The sequence below is a fragment of the Heterodontus francisci genome, chromosome 13, assembly GCF_036365525.1.
Source record: "Heterodontus francisci isolate sHetFra1 chromosome 13, sHetFra1.hap1, whole genome shotgun sequence".
NCBI lineage: Eukaryota > Metazoa > Chordata > Chondrichthyes > Heterodontiformes > Heterodontidae > Heterodontus > Heterodontus francisci.
This window is the reverse complement of record NC_090383.1, coordinates 121,501-143,170: the sequence shown is the minus strand read 5'-3', so window position 1 is coordinate 143,170 and position 21,670 is coordinate 121,501. Positions and strand designations below refer to the sequence as shown.

The window sequence follows — 21,670 nt, the reverse complement described above, 5'->3', positions numbered from 1 at the left end:
TGTGTTGCTCGGAGGGGAACTTGCACGTGGTGGTGTTCCCGTACATCTGGTGTCCTTGTCCTTCTAGGTGGTAGAGGTCGCAGGTTTGGAAGGTGCTGTCGAAGGAGCCTTAGTGAGTTGCTGCAGTGCATCTTGTAGATGGTACGTACTGCTGCCACTGTGCATTAATGATGAAGGGAGTGACTGTTGAAGGTGGTGGATAGGGTCTCAATCAAGCGGGCTGCTTTGTCCTGGATGGTATCGAGCATCTTGAGTTGTTGGAGCTGCACTCATCCAGGCAAGTGGAGAGTATTCCATCACCTGTGCCTTGTAGATGGGGACAGGTATTGGGGAGTCAGAAGGTGAGTTACCCCCACAGAATTCCCAGCCTCTGACCTGCTCTTGTAGCCACAGTATTTATGTAGCTGATCCAGTTCACTGAGTGGGGCCTATTAATGACAAAGAGGGTAATATATTCTTAGACAACAGGGCAGGGCTAATATACTTAAGTACTTTGTGTCGGTGTTTGTTAAGGAAGAGAAATGTTATCAAAATATCGGTAGAAGCGAAGATAGTAGAAGCAGTATCGAGGGTAGAAATTGAGATGGGGAGGTACTAAAAAGGCTGGCTATGCTTAGGGTAGATAAGTACAATAAGGGTACAACTGTAATCATGGGTGACCTTAATCTGCATATAGATTGGTCAAACCAAATTAGCAATAATACTGTGGAGGAGGATTTCCTGGAGTGTGTATGTGACGGTCTTTTAGACCAATACGTTGAGGAACCAACTAGAGAACAGACTATCCTAGACTGGGTATTGTGCAATGAGAAAGGATTAACAATCTTGTACGGGGTCCCTTGGGGAGGAGCGACCATAACATGATAGAATTCTTCATTAAGATGGAGAGTGAAGTAGTTGAATCCGAATCTAAATAAAGGAAACTATGAAGGTATGAGGTGTGAGTTGGCCATGGTAGATGGAGGAACTTCAGAAACATAGAAAAAAGTTGAAAAATAGGAGCAGGACTCGGCCCTTTGAGCCTGTTCCGCCATCCAATACGATCATGGCTGATCATCCAAACTCAGTAACCTGTTCTCACTTTCACCCGTATCCCTTGATCCCATTAGTCCCAAAAACTATATCTAACTCTTTCTTGAATATATTTTAATGATTTGGCCTCAACTGCTTTCTGTGGTAGAGAATTCCACAGGTTCACCACTCTCTGGGTGAAGAAATCTCTCCTCATGTCAGTCCTAAATGGCTTACCCCTTTTCCTTAGACTGTGACCCCTGGTCCTGGACTCCCCCGCCATCAGGAACATCGTTCCTCCATCTAGTCTGTCCAGTCTTGTTAGAATTTTGTAGGTTTTTTATGAGATCCCCTCTCATTCTTCTAAACTCCAGCGAATACAAGCCTAATCGTCCCAATCTCTCTTCATACGTCAGTCCTGCCATCCCAGGAATCAGTCTGGTGAACCTTCGCTACGTTCCCTCCCATAGCAAGAACATCCTTCCTCAGATAAGGAGACCAAAACTGCACACAATGCTGCTTTCGACAAAGTCCTACATAAGAGATTAGCCTGTAAAATTAAAACGCATGGGATTGGGGTAGTGTATGCGATGGATAGAAAAATTGGTTGGCGGACAGGAAACAAAGGGATAAATGGGTCTTTTCCGAATGGCAGGCAGTGACTAGTGGGGTACCGCAGGGATTGGTGCTAGGACCCCAGCTATTCACAATATACATTAATGATTTAAATGAGGGAACGAAATGTAATATCTCCAAATTTGCAGATGACACAAAACTGGGTGGAAGGGTGAGTTGTGAGGAGGATGCAGAGAGGCTTCGGGGTGATTTGGACAAGTTGAGTGAGTGGGCTAATGCATGGCAGATGCAGTATAATGTGGATAAATGTGAGGTTATCCACTGTGGTAGCAAAAACAGGAAGGCAGATTATTATCTGAACAGCTAAAAACAGAGAGGGGAATATGCAGCGAGACCTGGGTGTTCTCGTACACCAGTCGCTGAAGGTAAGCATGCAGGTGCAACAGGCGGTAAAAAAGGCAAATGGTATGTTGGCCTTCGTAACGAGAGGATTCGAGTACAGAAGCAGGGGATGTCTTGCTGCAATTATACAGGGCCTTGGTGAGGCCACACCTGGAATATTGTGTGCAGTTTTGGTCGTCTCATCTGAGGAAGGATGTTCTTGCTATAGAGGGAGTGCAGCGAAGGTTTACCAGACTGATTCCTGGGATGGCGCGACTGACGTATGAAGAAAGATTGAGTCGGTTAGGATTATTTTCACTGGAGTTCAGAAGAGTGAAAGGGGATCTCATAGAAACCTATAAAATTCTAACAGGACTTGACAGGGTAGATGCAGGAAGGATGTTCCCGATGGTAGGGGAGTCCAGAACCAGGAGTCATAGTCTAAGGATATGGGGTGAACCTTTCAGGATTGAGATGAGGAGAAATTTCTTCACCCAGAGAGTGGTGAGCCTGTGGAATTCTCTACCACAGAAAGCAGTTGAGGCCAAAACATTGTATGTTTTCAAGAAGGAGTTAGATATAGCTCTTGGGTCTAAAGGTATCAAAGGGTATAGGACGAAAGCCGGAACAGGCTACTGAGTTGGATGATCAGCCATGATCATAATGAATGGCGGACCAGGCTCGAAGGACCAAATGGCCTACTCCTGCTCCTATTTTCTATGTTTGCAGATGTGGTCTCACCGAGGCCTTGTATAATTGCAGCAAGACATCCTTGCCCCTGTACTCGAATCCTCTCGCTATGAAGGCCAATGTACCATTTGCCTTCTTAACTGCCTGCTGCACCTGCATGCTTACTTTCAGCGACTGGTGCTCCAGGACACCCAGGTCTCGCTGCACCTCCCCCTTTCCCAAACTATCGCTGTTCAGATAATCTGCCTTTCTGTTTTTGCCACCAAAGTGGATAACCTCACATTTATCCACATTATACTGCATCTGCCATGTATTTGTCCATTCACTCAACCTGTCCAAATCACACTGGAGCTTCTCTGCATCCTCCTCACAGCTCACATTCCCACCCAGCTTTGTGTCGTCTGCAAACTTGGATATATTACTTTTAATTCCCTCATCTATATCATTAATATATATTGTGAATAGCTGGGTTCCTAGCACTGATCCCTGCGGTACCTCACTAGTCATTGCCTGCCACTCAGGTTGACGATGGATAGGCAATGGATAATATTTAACCAACGTATGCATGAATTGCAACACTTATTCATTCCTGTCTGGCACAAAAATAAAACCGTAAAGGTGGCTCAACCGTGGCTTACAAAAGAAATTAGGGATAGTATTAGATCCAAAGATGAGGTATATAAAATTGCCAGAAAAAGCAGCAAGTCTGAGGATTGGGAGCAGTTTAGAGTTCAGCAAAGGAGGACAAAGAAGTTGATTAAGCGGGGGAAAATAGAGTATGAGAGTAAACTTGCGGGGAACATAAAAACTGACTGTAAAAGCTTCTATAAATATGTGAAGAGAAAAAGATTAGTGAAGACAAATGTAGATCCCTTACAGTCAGAAACGGGGGAAATTATAATGGGGAACAAAGAAATGGCAGAACACTTAAACACATACTTTGGTTCTGTCTTCACAAAGGAGGACACAAATAACCGCCCACAAATGTTAGGGAACTAAGGGTCTAATGAGAGGGAGGAACTGAAGGAAATCAGTATTAGTTAAAAAAAAACAGTGCTAGGGAAATTAATGGGGTTAAAGGCTGACAAATCCCCAGGGCCTGATAATCCAGAGTACTAAAGGAAGTGGCTCTGGAAATAATGGATGCATTGGTGGTCATCTTCCAAAATTCTATAGACTCTGGAGCAGTTCCTACAGATTGGAGGGTGGAAAATGTAACCCCACTATTTAAAAGGAGAGGGAGAGAAAAAACGGAACTACAGACCAGTGAGCCTTACGTCAGTAGTGGGGAAAATGCTAGAGTCTATTATAAAGGATGTGATAGCAGAACACCTGGAAAGCATAAATGGGATTGGGCAAGGTCAGCATGGGTTTACGAGAGGGAGATCATGCTTAACAAATCTGCTGGAGTTTTTTGAGGATGTAACTAGTAGAATAGATAAGGTAGAACCAGTGGATGTGGTGTGTTTGGACTTTCAGAAAGCTTTTGATAAGGTCCCACCTAAGAGGTGAGTGTGCAAAATTAAAGCACATGGGATTGGGGGTAATATACTGGCATGGATTGAGAATTGGTTGACAGACAGGAAACAAAGTAGGAATAAACGGGTCTTTTCCGGGTGGCAGGCAGTGACTTGGGCGGCACAGTGGCGCAGTGGTTAGCACTGCAGCCTCACAGCTCCAGCGACCCGGGTTCAATTCTGGGTACTGCCTGTGTGGAGTTTGCAAGTTCTCCCTGTGTCTGCGTGGGTTTTCTCCGGGTGCTCCAGTTTCCTCCCACATGCCAAAAGACTTGCAGGTTGGTAGGTAAATTGGCCATTATAAATTGTCCCTAGTATAGGTAGGTGGTAGGGAAATATAGGGACAGGTGGGGATGTGGTAGGAATATGGGATTAGTGTAGGATTAGTATAAATGGGTGGTTGATGGTCGGCACAGACTCGGTGGGCCTAAGGGCCTGTTTCAGTGCTGTATCTCTAAACTAAACTAGTGGGGTACCGCAGGGATCAGTGCTTGGGCCCCAGCTATTAACAATATATATTAATGACTTGGGTGAGGGAACTAAATGTAACATTTCCAAGTTTGCAGACCACACAAAGCTGGGGTGGGGGAAGTGAGTTGTGAGGAGGATGTAAAGAGACTCCAATGTGATTTGGACAAGTTGGGTGAGTGGGCAAATGCATGGCAGATGCAGTATAATGTGGATAAATGTGAGGTTATCTACTTTGGTTGTAAAAACAGAAAGGCATATTATTATCTGAATGGTGATAGATTGGGAAAGGGGGAGGTGCAATGAGACCTGGGTGTCCTTGTGCAGCAGTCACTGAAAGCAAGCATTCAGGTGCAGCAAGCAATTAGGAAGGCGAATGGTATGTTGGCCTTCATTGCAAGAGGATTTGAGTACAGGTGCAAGGATGTCTTACTGCAGTTATGCAGGGCCTAGGTGAGACCACAATTGGAATATTGTGTGCAGTTTTGGTCTCCTTATCTGAGGAAGGATGTTCTTGCCATGGAGGGAGTGCAAAGAAGATTTACTTGGCTGATTCCTGGGATGTCAGGATTGACGTATGAGGAGAGATTGGGTTGACTCGGCCTATATTCACGAGAGTTTAGAAGAATGAGAGGGGATCTCATAGAGACCTATAAAATTCTAACAGGACTAGACAGGCTAGATGCAGGGAGGATGTTCCCGGTGGTTGGGGAGTCCAGAACCAGGGGTCACAGTCTCTGGATACAGGGTATGCCATTTAGAACCGAGATGAGAAATTCCTTCATTCAGAGGGTGGTGAACCTGTGGAAATCTCTACCGCAGAAGGCAATAGAGGCCAAATCATTAAATATATTCAAGAAGGAGATAGATATATTTCTTAATGCCAAAGAGATCAAGGGATATGGGGAAAAAGCGGGAACAAGGTACTGAATTAGATGATCAGCCATGATCTTTTTTGAATGATCGAGCAGGCCCAAAGGGCCGAATGGCCTACTCCTGCTCCTATTTTCTATCTTTCTGTGTTTGTCACCTGGTCCGGGTGGCTTGCATCCCAGGTTGTTAAAGAAAGTATGGATCGAGATAGCAGAAGGGCCTGCCATGATCTTCCACTCTTCCCTGGATGCAGGGGAAGTGCCAGAAGATTGGAGAGTGTCAAATTATTCAAGAAAGGGTGTAAGGACAGTCCTAGCAACTACAGGCCAGTTAGTTTAACATCAGTGGTGGGTAAGGAACAATAATCCGGGAAAAACAATCAACAGACACTTGGAGAGGTTCGAGTTATTAAGGATAGCCAGCACAAATTTGTAAAAGGCAGATCATACTTGATGAATCTAATGGAATCTTTTGATAAAGTAACACAGAAGATTGATGAAGGGAATGTGGTGGAGGTTGTTTATATGGATTTTCAGAAAGCATTTGATAGGGTACCACCCACCGACGTTTAAGAGGCATCTTGACAAATACATGAATAGGATGGGAATAGAGGGATACGGTCCCCGGAAGTGCAGAAGGTTTTAGTTTAGGCAGTCATCAAGATCGGCGCAGGCTTGGAGGGCTGAATGGGCCTGTTCCTGTGCTGTACTGTTCTTTGTTCTTTGTAAAAGGCTGGTGAACAAAATTGAGGCTCATGGAACAGGAGGGTCAGTGTCCAATTGGATAAAAAATTGGCTTAAGGACAGAAAACAGCGAGTCGTAGTAAATGGTTGCTTTTCAGACTGGAGGATGGGAGACAGTCGTGCTCCCCCAAGGGTCAGTGCTGGGACCACTGCTTTTTTTGCTATATAAATGACTTGGATCTTGGGATACAGAGTAGAATCTCAAACTTTGCCGATGGCACCAAACTGGGAGGTGTGCCAAACAGTGAGAATGATATGAACCGCCTGCAACAGGCCATTGATAGGCTCGCAAAATGGACAGACTGGTGGCAGATGAAATTTAATACTGACAAGTGTGAGCTGATGCATTTTAGCAGAAGGAATAGGGAGAGCTAATATATACTTAATGGCACAGTTCTAAAGAGTTGGCAGGAACAGAGGATCCTGGAGTTGCATGCACATCGATCTTTGAAGGTAACAGGACGTTTTGGGTTAGTAAAGCATGTGGGATTCTGGGCTTCAAAAATAGAGGCATTGATTACAAAAGCAAGGAAGTTATGCTGAACCTTTATAAAACTCTGGTTATGCTCCAACTAGAGTATTGTGTCCATTTCTGGTCACCACACTTCAGGAAGGATGTGAGGGCCCTTGAGAGGGTGCAGAGGAGATTTACCAGAATGGTTCCTGGGATGGGGAATTTTAGTTGCAAGGTTAGGTTGGAAAAGCTGAAGTTGTTCTTAGAACAAAGGAGATTGAGGGGAGTTTTAATAGGAGTGTACAAGATTATGACAGGCTTAGATAAGTTAGACAAGGAAAAGCTGTTCCCATTCTGGTTTTTCACATGGTGATGTGTATATGAGGAAATCAACTGCTGCCTATAACATTAAATAGACAGTACTAGGGAAATTCATGCAAGATGTGAAGGGCTACATTGCAAAGGCTGAGATCAAAGCCATTCCTCTCCTTTCAGTAGGGGATGTAGTATACAGCCTTGATAGTGACTTTCTGTGTGACCTTTCCAACTACTTCAATGACCTATCTGATCAATCTGTCTTGCTTCCAGTTCAGTTTTCTTTCTCTGTCTTGTCTGTGTTGATTATATCTCTAAGAAAGATTAGCTTTTTATGTGGGCCCACAAACACATACAGCTTAGATTTTGCACTCTACATTCTGAAGTAATTATTTTCTTCACTCCTTGTTTTTGCTCTTGTCAGTTTGAAGAGTTGGCAGCATTAATGATTCCAGGCAATCTCTTCAGGGTAATTAAACCTCTATAGAATGTATCTGCCCTGTGTTTTTAAGTTACAAGAGCTCCAGAATTCAAACACCCATGATTTCATAGGAATGCAACTTTACAAAGTCTACAAAGATATCTGTTATTCACAATTAGCAAAATAATATGTGACAGATCACTTGGCCTATGTGAGAACAGAATACTAGAAGAATGAGAAAAGTAGCATTTAGATGAAGGAAATATTGAGATGAATCAATTGATTTTACCACTTGGAGTTAGTTACCCTTTAATCAGATGCTGACTTTGGTTGCTGGAGAGGGGGAAATGCTAAGGATTACCACCGGAATAACATTTCCATCGCATGTCTCGATTTAATTTGCATTACTGCATCAAAATATTAGTTAGAATTTTTTTTTTTTTTTTTGCGAATGCTCTTGGTTACTGTTACATGTTACCTTTATGTGTCCAGTTGGCTGTTTGCAGCATTTGCGACCTCTGTCATTCCTATTAAAAGTACTCCTTTGCCCCTGGTGGCCCCTAGAGGGTGGAATAGAGATGTGATGGTTGATACATGCTTCCACAGATCAGAAAAATGGCCTGGGAATATATGATAACCTTACATTGACCCGATGGAGGGAGGAGTGCACAAATGACTAAATATGTTTAAGTGGCTTTGACAAAACACGGATAGTATAACACGCACATTTCTGTGTGCATTTGTTTTAATGAAAGCTAGCCCGTGTATTGGAGGCATAGAGTTATACAGCACAGAAACAGGCCCTTCGGCCCACTGTGTCCGTGCCAGCCATCAAGCTTATGTATTCTAATCCCATTTTCCAGCACTTGGCCCATAGCCTTATATGCTATAGCGTTTCAAGTGCTCATCTAAATACTTCTTAAATGTTGTGAGGGTTCCTGCCTCTACCACCCCTTTAGGCAGTGTGTTCCAGATTCCAACCACCCTCTGTATGAAAACTTTTCCCTCAAATCCCCCCTAAACCACCTGCCCTTTACCTTAAATCTATGCCCCCTGGTTATTGACACCTCCGCTAAGGGAAAAGGTTTCTTCCTATCTATGCCCCTCATAATTTTGTATACCTCAATCAGGTCCCCCCTCAGCCTTCTCTGCTCTAAGGAAAATAACCCTAGCCTATCAAGTCTTTCTTCATAGCTGAAATGCTCCAGCCCAGGCAACATCCTGGTGAATCTCCTCTGCACCCTCTCCAGTGCAATCACATCCTTCCTATAGTGTGGCGACCAGAACTGTACACAGTCCCCAAACTGTGGCCTAACTTGCATTTTGTACAGCTCCATCATAACCTCCCTGGTCTTATATTCTGTGCCTCGGTTAATAAAGGCAAGTATCCCATATGCCTTCCTAACCATCTTATCTACCTGTGTTGCTGCCTTCAGTGATCTATGGACAAGTACACCAAGGTCCCTCTGACCCCCTGTACTTCCTAGGGTCCTACTATCCATTGTATATTCCCTTGATTTGTTAGTCCTCCCAAAATGCATCACCTCACACTTCTCAGGATTAAATTCCATTTGCCACTGCTCTGCCCATCTTACCAGCCCATCTATATCATCCTGTAATCTAAGACTTTCCTCCTCACTATTTACGAACCACCAATTTTCGTGTTATCTGTGAACTTACTGATCATGCCTCCTATATTCTCGTCTAAGACACCTGGCTAAAGGAGTCGTGTGGGAAAGGGGGGTTCCATTTCATGGGGCACTGGCATCAGTATTGGGACAGGAGGAAACTACCGTTGGGACTGGCTCCACCTGAACCTATCTGGGACCAGTGTCCTAGTGGAAAGGAGAAATAGGGTGATCACAAGGACTTTAAACTAGTAAATGGGGAGGAGGAGGAGGCCTCAGGGGAAGTCAATACAGTTTCAAAAATAAGTAACAGGGCAGAGAGTAAACAAACAGTCAGGAACCCTACTTCAGGAACTGCAGGTAATGGCAAAACTGCAAGAAGTATACTGGTTAAACCAGAAGAGAGAAATAATAAACAGGCGAATAAAGCATCAGTGCTGAGGGACAGGTTAGGGGATATAGCCCAAATAAGAGTTCTATATGCAAATGCACAGAGTGTAAGGAATAAACTAGATGAGCTGCAGTCGCAAATTCAAATAGAAGATTATGATGTGGTGGCCATTGCGGAGACGTGGCTGCAGGATGGTCGGGACTGGGGACTAAATATACCTGTTTATAAAGTTTACAGGAGGGACAGGGTAAATGGCAGAGGGGGTGGAGTAGCCTTACTGATTAGAATAATATCACCTCATTGATGAGGGAGGATATAATGAGGGGAAATCATCCAGTGGAGAGCTTATGGGTGGAACTGAGGAACAGAAAAGAATCTAAAACTGTAATAGATGTTGTGTATAGACCCCTTGGTAGCAGTTCTAAGGTGTTGGATTGTATAAATGCACAAATTAGGCGACTGTGTAACAAAGGCAGAGTAGTATTAATGGGGGATTTTAACTTACACATAGATTGGGAGAAGCAGACTAGCACCTGTCAGAAAGGTAGTGAATTTCTGGAATGTGTCCTGGGTAGTTTCCTACAGCAATATGTCCTAGATGTAACAAGGGGACAGGCAATATTAGATTTAGTTATGAGTGATGAGCCAAATTTAATTAGTAGCCTAATTGTGCCTGAACATTTATCAAATAGTGATCACAACATGATCGAAGTCAAGGTAGCGTTTGAAAGTGAAAAGCACGAATCAGCTACTAGAATTTTAGACTTGGGTAAGGCTGACTTTACCGGGATGAGACAGAGACTGTCCACGGTAAACTGGGAAGATCTGTTAATGGGTCAAACGACTGAAGAACAGTGGAGAATATTTAAAGAAACATTTAACGAAATACAGAGCAAGTATATACCCCTGAGAGGAAAAAGCTCCACTTCACAGAAAAAACAGCCATGGACAGCTAAAGAGATTAGGGATAGCATAAAACAAACAGAAAGGGCTTACAAAAATGCAAAACACAGCGCAGATCCGGCCAAGTGGGATAAATACAAAGACAGCAAAGGGTCACACAGCAGCTTATAAGAGCTACTAAAAGGGATTATGAAAAGAAACTGGCAAGGGACATCAAAATCAGTAAGAAGAAATTTTATAGTTACATAAAGGGAAAGCGGGTGGTCAAGAGCAATGTAGGCCCAACTAAAAGTTGAAAATGGAGATATTGTCATTGATAATGAGGAAATGGCAGACATGTTGAACAATTACTTTGCCTCAGTATTTACAGTTGAAAAGGAGGATAACTTGTCAGAAATCCCGAAAAAATTAATAGCCGATAGGGGACAGGGACTTAATACAATTAATGTAAGTAAAACATCAGTAACAAGGAAATTAATGGAACTAAAGAGTGAAAAATCCCCAGGACCTGATGGTTTCCATCCGAGGGTGTTAAAGGAAGTAGGGGAGCACATTGTAGATGCCCTAACTATAGTCTTTCAGAGTTCCCTAGATTCAGGACTGGTCCCTCTGGATTGGAAAGTTGCACATGTCATTCCACTTTTTCAGAAGGGTGAAAGGGGGAACCAAGGAAATTACAGACCAGTTAGCCTGACATCTGTAGTGGGGAAGTTGCTGGAGTCTATAATCAAGGATAGGGTGACTGAACACCTAGAAAATTTTCAGTGGATCAGGGACAGCCAGCATGGATTCATGACGGGAAGGTCATGCCTGACAAATCTCATTGAATTTTTTGAAGAGGTGACTACGGTAGTGGACAGGGGAATGAATGTCTATGGATGTTATTTATATGGACTTCCAGAAGGCATTTGATAAAGTCCCACATAACAGACTGTTAACTAAGGTAAAAGCCCATGGATTTGAGGGCATATTATTGACATGGTTAGGAAGTTGGTTGACTGGTAGGCGACAGAGAGTGGGGATAATGGGCAAGTACTCTGATTGGCAGGATGTGAGTAGTGGTGTCCCACAGGGATCTGTGTTGGGCCTCAATTATTCGCAATATTCATTAACGACTTGGATGATGGCATAGTAAGTCATATATCCAAATTTGCTGATGATACAAAGTTAAGCGGCATTGTAGACAGTCTAGATGATAGCACAAAATTGCAAGGAGATATTGACAGACTAGGTGAGTGGGCAAAACTGTGGCAGATGGATTTCAGTGTGGGCAAGTGTGAGGTTATCCATTTTGGACCAAACAAGGATAGAGCAGGGTACTTTCTAAATGGGAAGAGGTTAAGTACAGTGGATGTCCAAAGAGACTTGGGGGTTCAGGTGCATGGATCTTTAAAATGCCACGAGCCAGTGCAGAAAATAATCAAAAAGGCTAATGGAATGCTAGCCTTTATATCTAGAAGATTGGAGTATAAAGACACAGAGGTTATGCTGCAGCTGTACAAAACCCTGGTCAGACCCCACTTGGAGTACTGTGAGCAGATTAGGGCACCACACCTTAAGAAGGATATATTGGCCTTGGAGGGAGTGCAACGTAGGTTTAAAAGAATGATACTCTGGACTACAGGGGTTAAGTTACGAGGAGAGATTGGGCCTGTTTTCGCTAGAATTTGGAAGGTTAAGGGGTGATCTAATTGAACTCTTTAAGACATTAACAGGAAAAGACAGGCTAAATAAAGATAAACTATTTCCACTGGTTGGAGATTCTAAAACTAGGGGGCATAGTCTAAAAATTAGGGCCAGACTGTTCAGGAGAGATGTTAGGAAGCACTTCTTCACGCAAAGAATGGTAGAGGTTTGGAACTCTCTCCAACAAACAGCAGTTGAAGTTAGAACAGTTGTTAATTTTAAGTCTGAGATAGATAGATTTTTGTTAAACAAAGATATTAAGGGATATGGGCCAAAGGCAAGTATATGGAGTTAGGCTGCGGATCAACCATGATCTCATTGAATGGCGGGACAGGCTCGAGGGGCTGAATGGCCTATTCCTGTTCCTATCTTCCTAAATCATTAATATACACTACAAACAGCAAGGGTCCTGGCACCAATCCCTGTGGTACACCACTGGTCACAGGCTTCCAATCACAAAAACAACCTTCGACCATCACCCTCTGCCTCCTGCCTTAAGCCAATTTTGGATCTAATTTGCCAAATGCCCTGGATCCCATGGGCTCTTACCTTCTTGACCAATCTCCCATGCGGGACCTTATCAAAAGCCTTACTTAAGTCCATGTAGACTACATCAACTGCTTTACCCTCATCCACATACCTAGTCACCGCCTCGAAAATTCAATCAAATTGGGTAGACATGATCTCCCCCTGACAAAGCCATGCTGACTATCTTTGATTAATCCCTGCCTCTCCAAGTGGAGATTAATCCTGTCCCTCAGAATTTTTTCCAGTAGTTTCCCACCACTGATGTTAGACTCACCAACCTGGTTTATCCCTGCTACCCCTTGTGAATAATGGTACCACATTCGCTGTCCTCCAGTCCTCTGGTACCTCTCTTGTGGCCAGAGAGGATTTGAAAATTTGTGTCAGAGCCCATGCAATCTCCTCCCTTGCCTCACATAGCAGCCTGGGCTACATCTCACCTGCGCCTGGGGATTTATCCACTTTTAAGCCCACTAAAACCGCTAATAACTCCTCCCTTTCAATGCTAATTTGTTGAATTGTATCACAGCCCCCCCTCCCTGATCTCTACATCTACATTGTTCTTCTCCATAGTGAACATAGATGAAAAGTAATCATTTAAAACCTCACCTACTTCCTCTGGCTCCAGACACAGATTGCAACTTTGGTCCTTAATGGGCCCTACTCTTTCCTTGGTTATCCTCTTGCCCTTAATATACTTATAAAATGCCTTGGGATTTTCCTTTATCTTGCCCGCCAGTGTTTTTTCATGCCGCCTCTTCGCTCTCCTAATTACTTTTTAAGTACCCGTCCCGCCCCCGCACTTTCTATACTCCTCTTGGGCCTCCGCTGTTTTCAGCCCTCTGAATCTGCCATAAGCCTCCTTTTTTTTCATTATCCAATCCTCTATATCCCTTGACATCCAGGGTTCCCTGGACTTGTTGGTCCTACCCTTCACCTTTACGGTAACATGTTGGCCCTGAACTCTCTCTCTTTCCTCTTTGAATGACTTCCACTGGTCTGATGTAGACTTTCCTACAAGTAGCTGCTCCCAGTCCACTTTGGCCAGATCCTGTTTTATCATATTGAAGTCGGCCTTCCCCCAATTCAGTACCTTTATTTCCAGTCCATCTTTGTCCTTTTCAATAACTACCTTAAACCTTACAGAGTTAAAGTCACTATCCCCAGAATGCACCCCCACTTACACTTCCACCACTTGTCCAGCTTCATTCTCTAAGATTAGGTCCAGTACTGCCCCTTCTCTTTAGGAATTTCAACATGCTGGCTCAAAATATTCTCTTGGATGCACTTTAAGAAATCCACCCCCTTTAAGCCTTTTGCACTAAGACCATCCCAGTTAATATTGGGGAAGTTGAAATCCCCTAATACTATTACCCTATTATCTTTACACAGAGGCGCAAGGGGAGAGCCAACTGTGCAACAGCCCCAACAAACAAATTTCTCTGCAGCACCTGTGGAAGAGCCTGTCACTCCAGAATTGGCCTTTATAGCCACTCCAGGCGCTGCTTCACAAACCACTGACCACCTCCAGGCGCGTATCCATTGTCTCTCGAGATAAGGAGGCCCAAAAGAAAGAAAGAAAGAATTATCTTTACACCACTCTGCGATTTACCTGCATATTTGCTCCTCTATCTCTCCCTGGCTGTTTGGAGGCCTGTAGTACACTCCCAGCAAAGTGATTGCCCCCTTTTTTTTTTTGTGTTCTACCCATATGGCCTCATTTGAGGAACCTTCTAAGATATCATCCCTCCTCACTGCAGTAATTGACTCTTTGTGCAATAGTGCAATGCTACCTCTTTTACACCTTCCTCTGTCACGCCTGAAGATTCTATATCCTGGAATATAGAGCTGCCAGTCCTGCCCTTCCCTCAACCATGTCTCTGTGTTAGCAATAATATCATATTCCCATGTGTTAACCAACACCCTCAATTCATCTGCCTTACTTGTAAGACTCCTTGCGTTAAAATAGATGCAATCCAGCCTTGCACTATTCGCTTGTGCCTTAACAGGTCTATATTTGCCCTGTCTTCAAGACTGACTTAATTTCTGTTCTATATTTGACTGTGCATCACCCCCTACTGTGCCTCCACTCTGTATCCCATCCCCCTGACAAGTTAGTTTAACCACCCCCCGCCCCCCCCCCCCTCCCCCCACAATTTAAAGCCAAGTGGTTTTAATAGCCAGCTCAATTTTCTATCCTCGAGCCCTAGAAAGTGTTTGTGCATGGTCATTCTGAACCTCAGCAAGTGACCATTTGCAGATCTCTGCAAGAAAATTTGTATAGGTGATTAAAGTGATATTTATTTTATTTTATTTATTTAGAGATACAGCACTGAAACAGGCCCTTCGGCCCACCGAGTCTGTGCCGACCAACAACCACCCATTTATACTAATTCTACAGTAATCCCATATTCCCTGTCACCTACCTACACTAGGGGCAATTTACAATGGCCAATTTACCTATCACCTGCAAGTCTTTGGCTGTGGGAGGAAACCGGAGCACCCAGCGAAAACCCACGCGGTCACAGGGAAGAACTTGCAAACTCCGCACAGGCAGTACCCAGAATTGAACCCGGGTCCCTGGAGCTGTGAGGCTGCGGTGCTAACCACTGTGCCGCCCGATATGTTTCTTCAAACCAACCAAGAAGCATACATTGACAGATTTGTAAATATAAACAGACACTGTCCATCTATATCCAAGAATTTGTTTTAAAAAACCTGATAATTTTAATTAGAGATGGTCTCCTAGCTTGCAGAAGCCTAACTTTCAGAAGAATTAAATATAGTCGTTTAGTAGAACAGAACTTGAATATTGCTGAAAATAGAGACGTGCCGAAGTTTTTCATTTTTCACACATCAGAACAATCTGCGAGAATAACCAATGTAAGGGAAAACAACAACTTATACGGCATGAGAAGAGAGTGCTGATTGGTTGGCAAGTGAACTCTGGTAGAGGCATTTCCATGAAGAATGCACCAGTTTACAGTGACTGGCAGTTAACTGCCCAGCTTCAACAACATTCTCTATTTTCAGCAGTACTCAAGTATTAAATATTCATTACATCTAATCCTCATTAAGAAACTAGTGTCCTGTTGTAATATTTCATTATAATGATTGGCAGCTTTGCAAAAGAATCTGTACATGTGAGTATACTCAGTGAGTAGCTGAGCCACACACACCAGGAAGGCAGGTTTGAGTCAGATGATCTCTACTGGACAAATTCAGAGATGGTTCATTTCAGTGCTCGTCAATGTGAGGGATGCTCTGAGGAATCCAGTGCCTAAACTCATCCCTTGCTTAATGAGATCAGAAGTTACTCTATGTTGGACCCAGCATAGCGGATGCAGAGTGAATCTCCCTCTACACTGTCCTGGCTGCATGCTTCAGCCCCAATCTTGGAACAGAACTAGCTAATGCACCAGTGTGGGGGTTTTTCCAACACCATCCATCCTGCACCTATCTGACATTGCCAGTTGGTGTAGATATGTGCTGTTTCTGACTGAGAACCCTTACAGACAATGGAAATTGTCATCCCATCAATCTGGGCTGGAATTGAACTCTGATCAGAGGTCAGTGTCAAGCCTTTAATACTTCCCAGTTCCCCACTGTTTTAGATTTAATTCATATGATATAGATGTATCATATGCTGCCTTTTACAATGTACTAGGATGCTAACCTAGAATGAGATAAATTGGCACGATCACTAGCATTTTCTTATACACACAGTGGTGGAGTGGGAAAGTCCAGCTATCCTACACTCACTCTACTATGGCAAAAGTCAACTCTCACTTTAGTTACCTGATGAGATCTCGGGTGAAACTTGCAGTGTAAGTATTCTACTGTTAGTCTCAGTGCCTGGTGATCACTATTTGGTAACCACCTGGAAGTGTGTGGATAGCAGTTGAGGACAGCACTGGGGTTGCTTGCCTAAACAACTCCCCTCACACGCCCACCACTCCCCGACCCCCGACAAAGGAATCCAATGATCAATGCTCATATGCGGATCATGGTGACTTGAGTGAGGTACTGGAGAGTCACCAGCACTCATGAAAATGTGAGCAAGCACAAATTCAATACCTGGAGAAATAACACTTTGTGTAATAAGATGGTGTGTAGGCATTTTTTGATGAATTATTCAAAGCTTGCTTATGTGGCACTATAAAAGAATTCAAGACGCTGGATGATGGAAGTGGCACCCATAAAATGAACTCAAATTCTAATTGCTTTTGTCATCACAGAAATCTACAAGCTGAGTATGAACGGTTAAAGCAGCAGCAGATCCTGAGAGATATAAAACCCCTGCCATCACCACCCTTCTCACCAACTCAGCAGAATTGTCAAGATGCTGAGCTCCTGGCTGAGGCTAAGCTCCTACGACAACACAAGGGGCGACTTGAGGCTAGAATGCAGATTTTGGAGGACCACAACAAACAACTGGAGTCACAATTATGCCGATTGCGAAAGCTCCTAGAAGAGGTATGGCCTAATCAGGCATTCAGTCATATAATAAAAGCAAAATACTGCGGATGCTGGAAATCTGAAATAAAAACAAGTAATGCTGGAACCACTCAGCAGGTCTGGCAGCATCTGTGGAAAGAGAAGCAGAGTTAACGTTTCGAGTCAGTGACCCGAAACGTTAACTCTGCTTCTCTTTCCACAGATGCTGCCAGACCTGCTGAGTGGTTCCAGCATTTCTTGTTTTTATTTCAGGCATTCAGTCTGATGGGAACTAATGGATAAAGGTACACACACAACAATTTGCCAATTATTTGAAGTGTGTTGTATTAATTGAGGTTCTGGTCTGTCTTCCAAACTGGCACCAGACGTTGCTGGATTGCCTCTGAATATATGAAATTCAGCTGAAATGAAACTGCAGCCTGGTGGTAACGGTTGATTTACATTCAAGGTCATTGCCCGTACCATTCGAGATACCACAGTAAAACTTTATTTGCTTTGCAGAAATTCCAAAGCCATTACCCAAAACCAATTGAAACTGAGAATCTGATTATTTGATCATATTGCATAAGTTGAGATTCCAGAGGATATTTTCCCTGATTTTCTCCCCTCTGCTGAAGGAATTGGCCTATGCCAAGGTAACATTGTGCAGGTGTTGTTTGCCTTCCTTTATTCACTGCACTCGCCATTCCTGTGTGTGTGTAGTAAATGTCACCTGACTCTTTTTATCATAGGAATAGGGGCTGACCTAATCCTGTCCTAGCCTAGCATTTATTATCAGCCACAGGAGTTAAGGCTCTGTCATTTGGGATGTTAATTTTCAAAACAGAAATTGTCTTCCGTGCAGTATTATTCAAATGTAATTTTTTAAAAGGTGCTGATATAAACTACTTCTGTACATCATTTATGGCTCAGTTGAGTTGTTCATTGTGATGTAGCCTTGGTCAAGTGGTTTGTTCGGTCAATTTTATTTAAGTGGCATTTGTTTCAGTTTAGGTGATGCATGCTGCTTTTCCCCTATAGATAAAATAGGAATTTTCTTCATGTGAATATGGCTATAGCCTGAGCAGAAGTACATTTCTCTGAGTCACTGATGGTGCAGAAGAGAAATAACTAGCTATTGTCTAGTTCTAACTCTCATGAGGGACCAGCTATAACTACCTCCCTCATTATAGTTGCCTTGAGCATCCCAAAGTGCCAGCAGTACAGATAAAACATTGCAGCCACTTGCTTAAAACTGCAACAAATGTAAACAAATAGCACCTAGATAAAATGGACCAAACAAAGTACTTCATGCATCACAATAACCAACACACAAACATCACTGACTCCACAAACAAGCCACAGGGTGATGCTTTACCTGCACTACAAAAACAGGCTGAAGCATTTGAGCTAAATTCAAAACCCTTGTCTTCATTTACAAGACTCTGCACAACCTTACACTTGCTGACCTATGCCTTTCTCTGGACCAGTGTACCAGCCCTTCACCCTTCCAGTTCTGATCTGCTTTGCATCTCCAGCCATCCACCCTGGTCTGCGCTGCCTTCAGACATCTTCGCCTCTCACACTAAACCTCTCCACCTTATTAACTCTCTCCCCAAAATTCATCTCTTTGACCATGCCTTCAGTCCAATCCTTTAACTCGTCTTTCCTCACTGTCTTCAGTTTTGCCTCTGTGAAACACTGGAACATTTTATTAAATTAAAGTGAAAGTTGTTGAGCACAGCGACATTATACAGTATAACAATTGGTTATATTAGTGATAGAACTCCAGCCATTCTACTGAAAATTTAAACTGTACCACACAAAAGTCATGCTTCCCTTTAGTTATGCTGCATAACTAACTGATGAAGGAGTTCTGTACAAACTCATGAGCAATAGTAACTTCCTGTGATTAACTCAGCATAAACAAGGCATTCAGTAATCAAATCAGCAGCATCCCACGCAGTAGTACTAGGTATTGTTCAGTACTTATCAGATTCCGTTTCATTTGTTGAAATTTAACATTAAGCAGATTTGTACTATTTCTTTCAGGTAATAACAGCCATTCCAATGACCTAACTGTGCCAATGTATACACCTCAAAGGAAACTAAATGTTCAGGTGCTGACAGAGCACTTCAAGACCTTGGAATATTTTTAATTTATTCAAGATTGCTGTAAACTAAGACACATTCTATGCACTAATCAGTAGTCAGTTATTTTTAGCAGCTGTTTACAGACTGCACCTGTATTGCAGCAAGTGCTTAGCACTCAGAGTGAACAATGCATTGCTCACACATGAGAGAATTGTGACACCGCATTGTACAGCTCTATCATGCTGTCTATGTAAGGGAAAGTGCTGTGAATAAATGGTTTGGAAAATGTGGCTTGCCCCAGTTTAAATTGGTTGCGATAAAGGTTTTGTTACCAGGAGCAGAGCTCCTGTGAGCGGAGATAACTGATTGTTACTGTCTTAAATCTCATTTTTAATGAGAATTTGAGATTCGATCTCCCTTTGAAGCCGCAGCAGTATTTGTGCATCATCAGAAAGTGCTTTTCGGCATTCTTGTGCATAACTGTGCAGATTAAAACTGCAAATGTAATGGACTAGGCCAGAGAGATCATAGGTGCAAGGGGAAAGATAAAATAAAATAACAGCATGTTAACCCCTTGAGTTGTGAGCACCCATTACACTTTCAAACTTTGCACATGATTTCATGATCTCTGCTAAAATTAGTATAATTATGTGTGTAATTAAATTAGTAACTTTCTGGTGACTATCTTGTTATACCCATTGGGAATCAGCAAAGTGGTGAAAGGTGTCATCGACAGTGCTGTCAAGCAGCACTTACTAATAACCTGCTCATCAGTGTTCAGTTTGGGTTATGCTAAGGCCACTTGGCTCGAGACCTCATTGCAACCTTGGTCCAAACATGGATAAAAGACGTGAGGTGAGAATGACTACCCTTGACAAGGCAGCATTTGACTGAGTGTGACATCAAGGAGCCCTGGTAAAATTGAAACCAATGGGGTTCGGGATGGAGAAAGCTCTCCATTGGCTGGAGTCATATCTAGAACATAGTTGGCATTGTTGGAGGCCATTCAGCTCAGCCCCAGGACATTGCTGCAGGAGTTCATCAGGCCCAACCATCTTCAGCTGCCTCATCAATGACCTTCCTTCCATCATAAGGTCAGAAGTGGGGATGTTCTCTGATGATTGCACAGTGTTCAGTTCCATTCACAACTCCTCATAATGAAGCAGTCCATGCCCACATGCAACAAGACCTGGACAACATTCAGGCTTGGCCTGATAAGTGGCAAGTAACACTTGTGCCATGCAACTGCCAGGCAATGACCATCTCCAACAAGAGTAAATTTGTCCACCTCCTATTCATATTCAATGGCATTACCATTCCTGAATCCCTTACCATCAACATACCGGGGGTCACCATTGACCAGCATCCTAACTGGAGCAACCATTGAAATACTGAGGCTGCAAGAGCAGGTCAAGGCTGGGAATTCTGCAGCGAGTGACTCGCCTCCTGACTCCCCAAAGCCTTTCATAGAATCATAGAAACTTTAAGGCACAAAAAGAGGCCACTTGGCCTATTGTGTCTGTGCTGGCCAAAAAATGATCCACCCATTCTAATCCCACCTTCCAGCATTTGGTCCATATCCCTCCAGCTTACAGCACTTGAGGTGCATATCCAGACGACTTTTGAATGAGTTGAGGGTCTTTCCCTCAACTACCCTTCCAGACAGTGAGTTCCAGACCATCACCACTCTCTGGGTGAAAATGTTTTTTCTCATCTCCCCTCTAATGTTTCTACCAATAACTTTAAATCGGTGCCCCCTCGTCACTGACCTCTCTGCTAAGGTGAATAGACCCTTCACCTCCACTCTGTCCAGGCCCCTCAAAATTTTGTACATTTCAATCAGATCTCCCCTCAGCCTTCTCTGTTGCAAGGAGAACAACCCTAGCCTGTCCAATCTTTGCTCACATCTGCATTTTCTTAGTCCTGGCAACATCCTCGTAAATTTCCTCTGTACCCTCTCTAGTGCAATTACATCCTTTCTGTAATGAGGTGACCAGAACTGCACACAGTACTCAAGTTGTGGCCTAACCAATGAGCTATGCAGTTCCAGCATAACCTCCCTGCTCTTGTTTTTTTTACCTCGGCTAATAAAGGAAAGGATTCCATATGCCTCCTTAACCACCTTATTGACCTGTCCTGCTACCTTCAGGGATCTGTGGACATTCACTCCAAGGTCCCTTACTTCCTCTACACTTCTCAGTATTTTCCCATTAATTGTGTATTCCTTTGCCTTGTTTGACCTCCCCAAATGCATCACCTCACACTTCTCCAAGTTGAATTTCATTTGCCACTTCTCTGCCCATCTGACCAGACCATCAATATCTTCCTGTGGCCTACAGCTATCCTCCTCGCTATCTACCAATGGCCAATCTTCACGTCGTCTGCAAACCTCTTGATCATGCCCCCTACATTTACGTCCAAATCGTTAATATACACCACAAAAAGCAGGGGACCCAGTACTGAGCCCTGCAGAACCTCACTGGAAACAGCCCTCCAGTCGCTAAAACAGCCGTCAGCAATTACCCTTTGTTTCCTGCCACTGAGCCAATTTTGTATC

The 21,670-nt window shown here is 43.4% G+C and overlaps 1 protein-coding gene across 9 annotated transcripts in view; it reads left to right on the top strand.

Moving 5' to 3' along the window:
- The window catches only part of LOC137376165 (utrophin-like), a 904,611-nt gene that overhangs the window by 829,630 nt on the left and 53,311 nt on the right, over positions 1 to 21,670 (top strand). For all 9 annotated transcript variants that reach the window (XM_068044198.1, XM_068044197.1, XM_068044199.1 and 6 more), the window contains one exon: positions 16,821 to 17,058. In XM_068044198.1, coding sequence (XP_067900299.1) covers positions 16,821 to 17,058 — 238 coding nt within the window. The remainder of the gene's footprint in view (positions 1 to 16,820; positions 17,059 to 21,670) is intronic.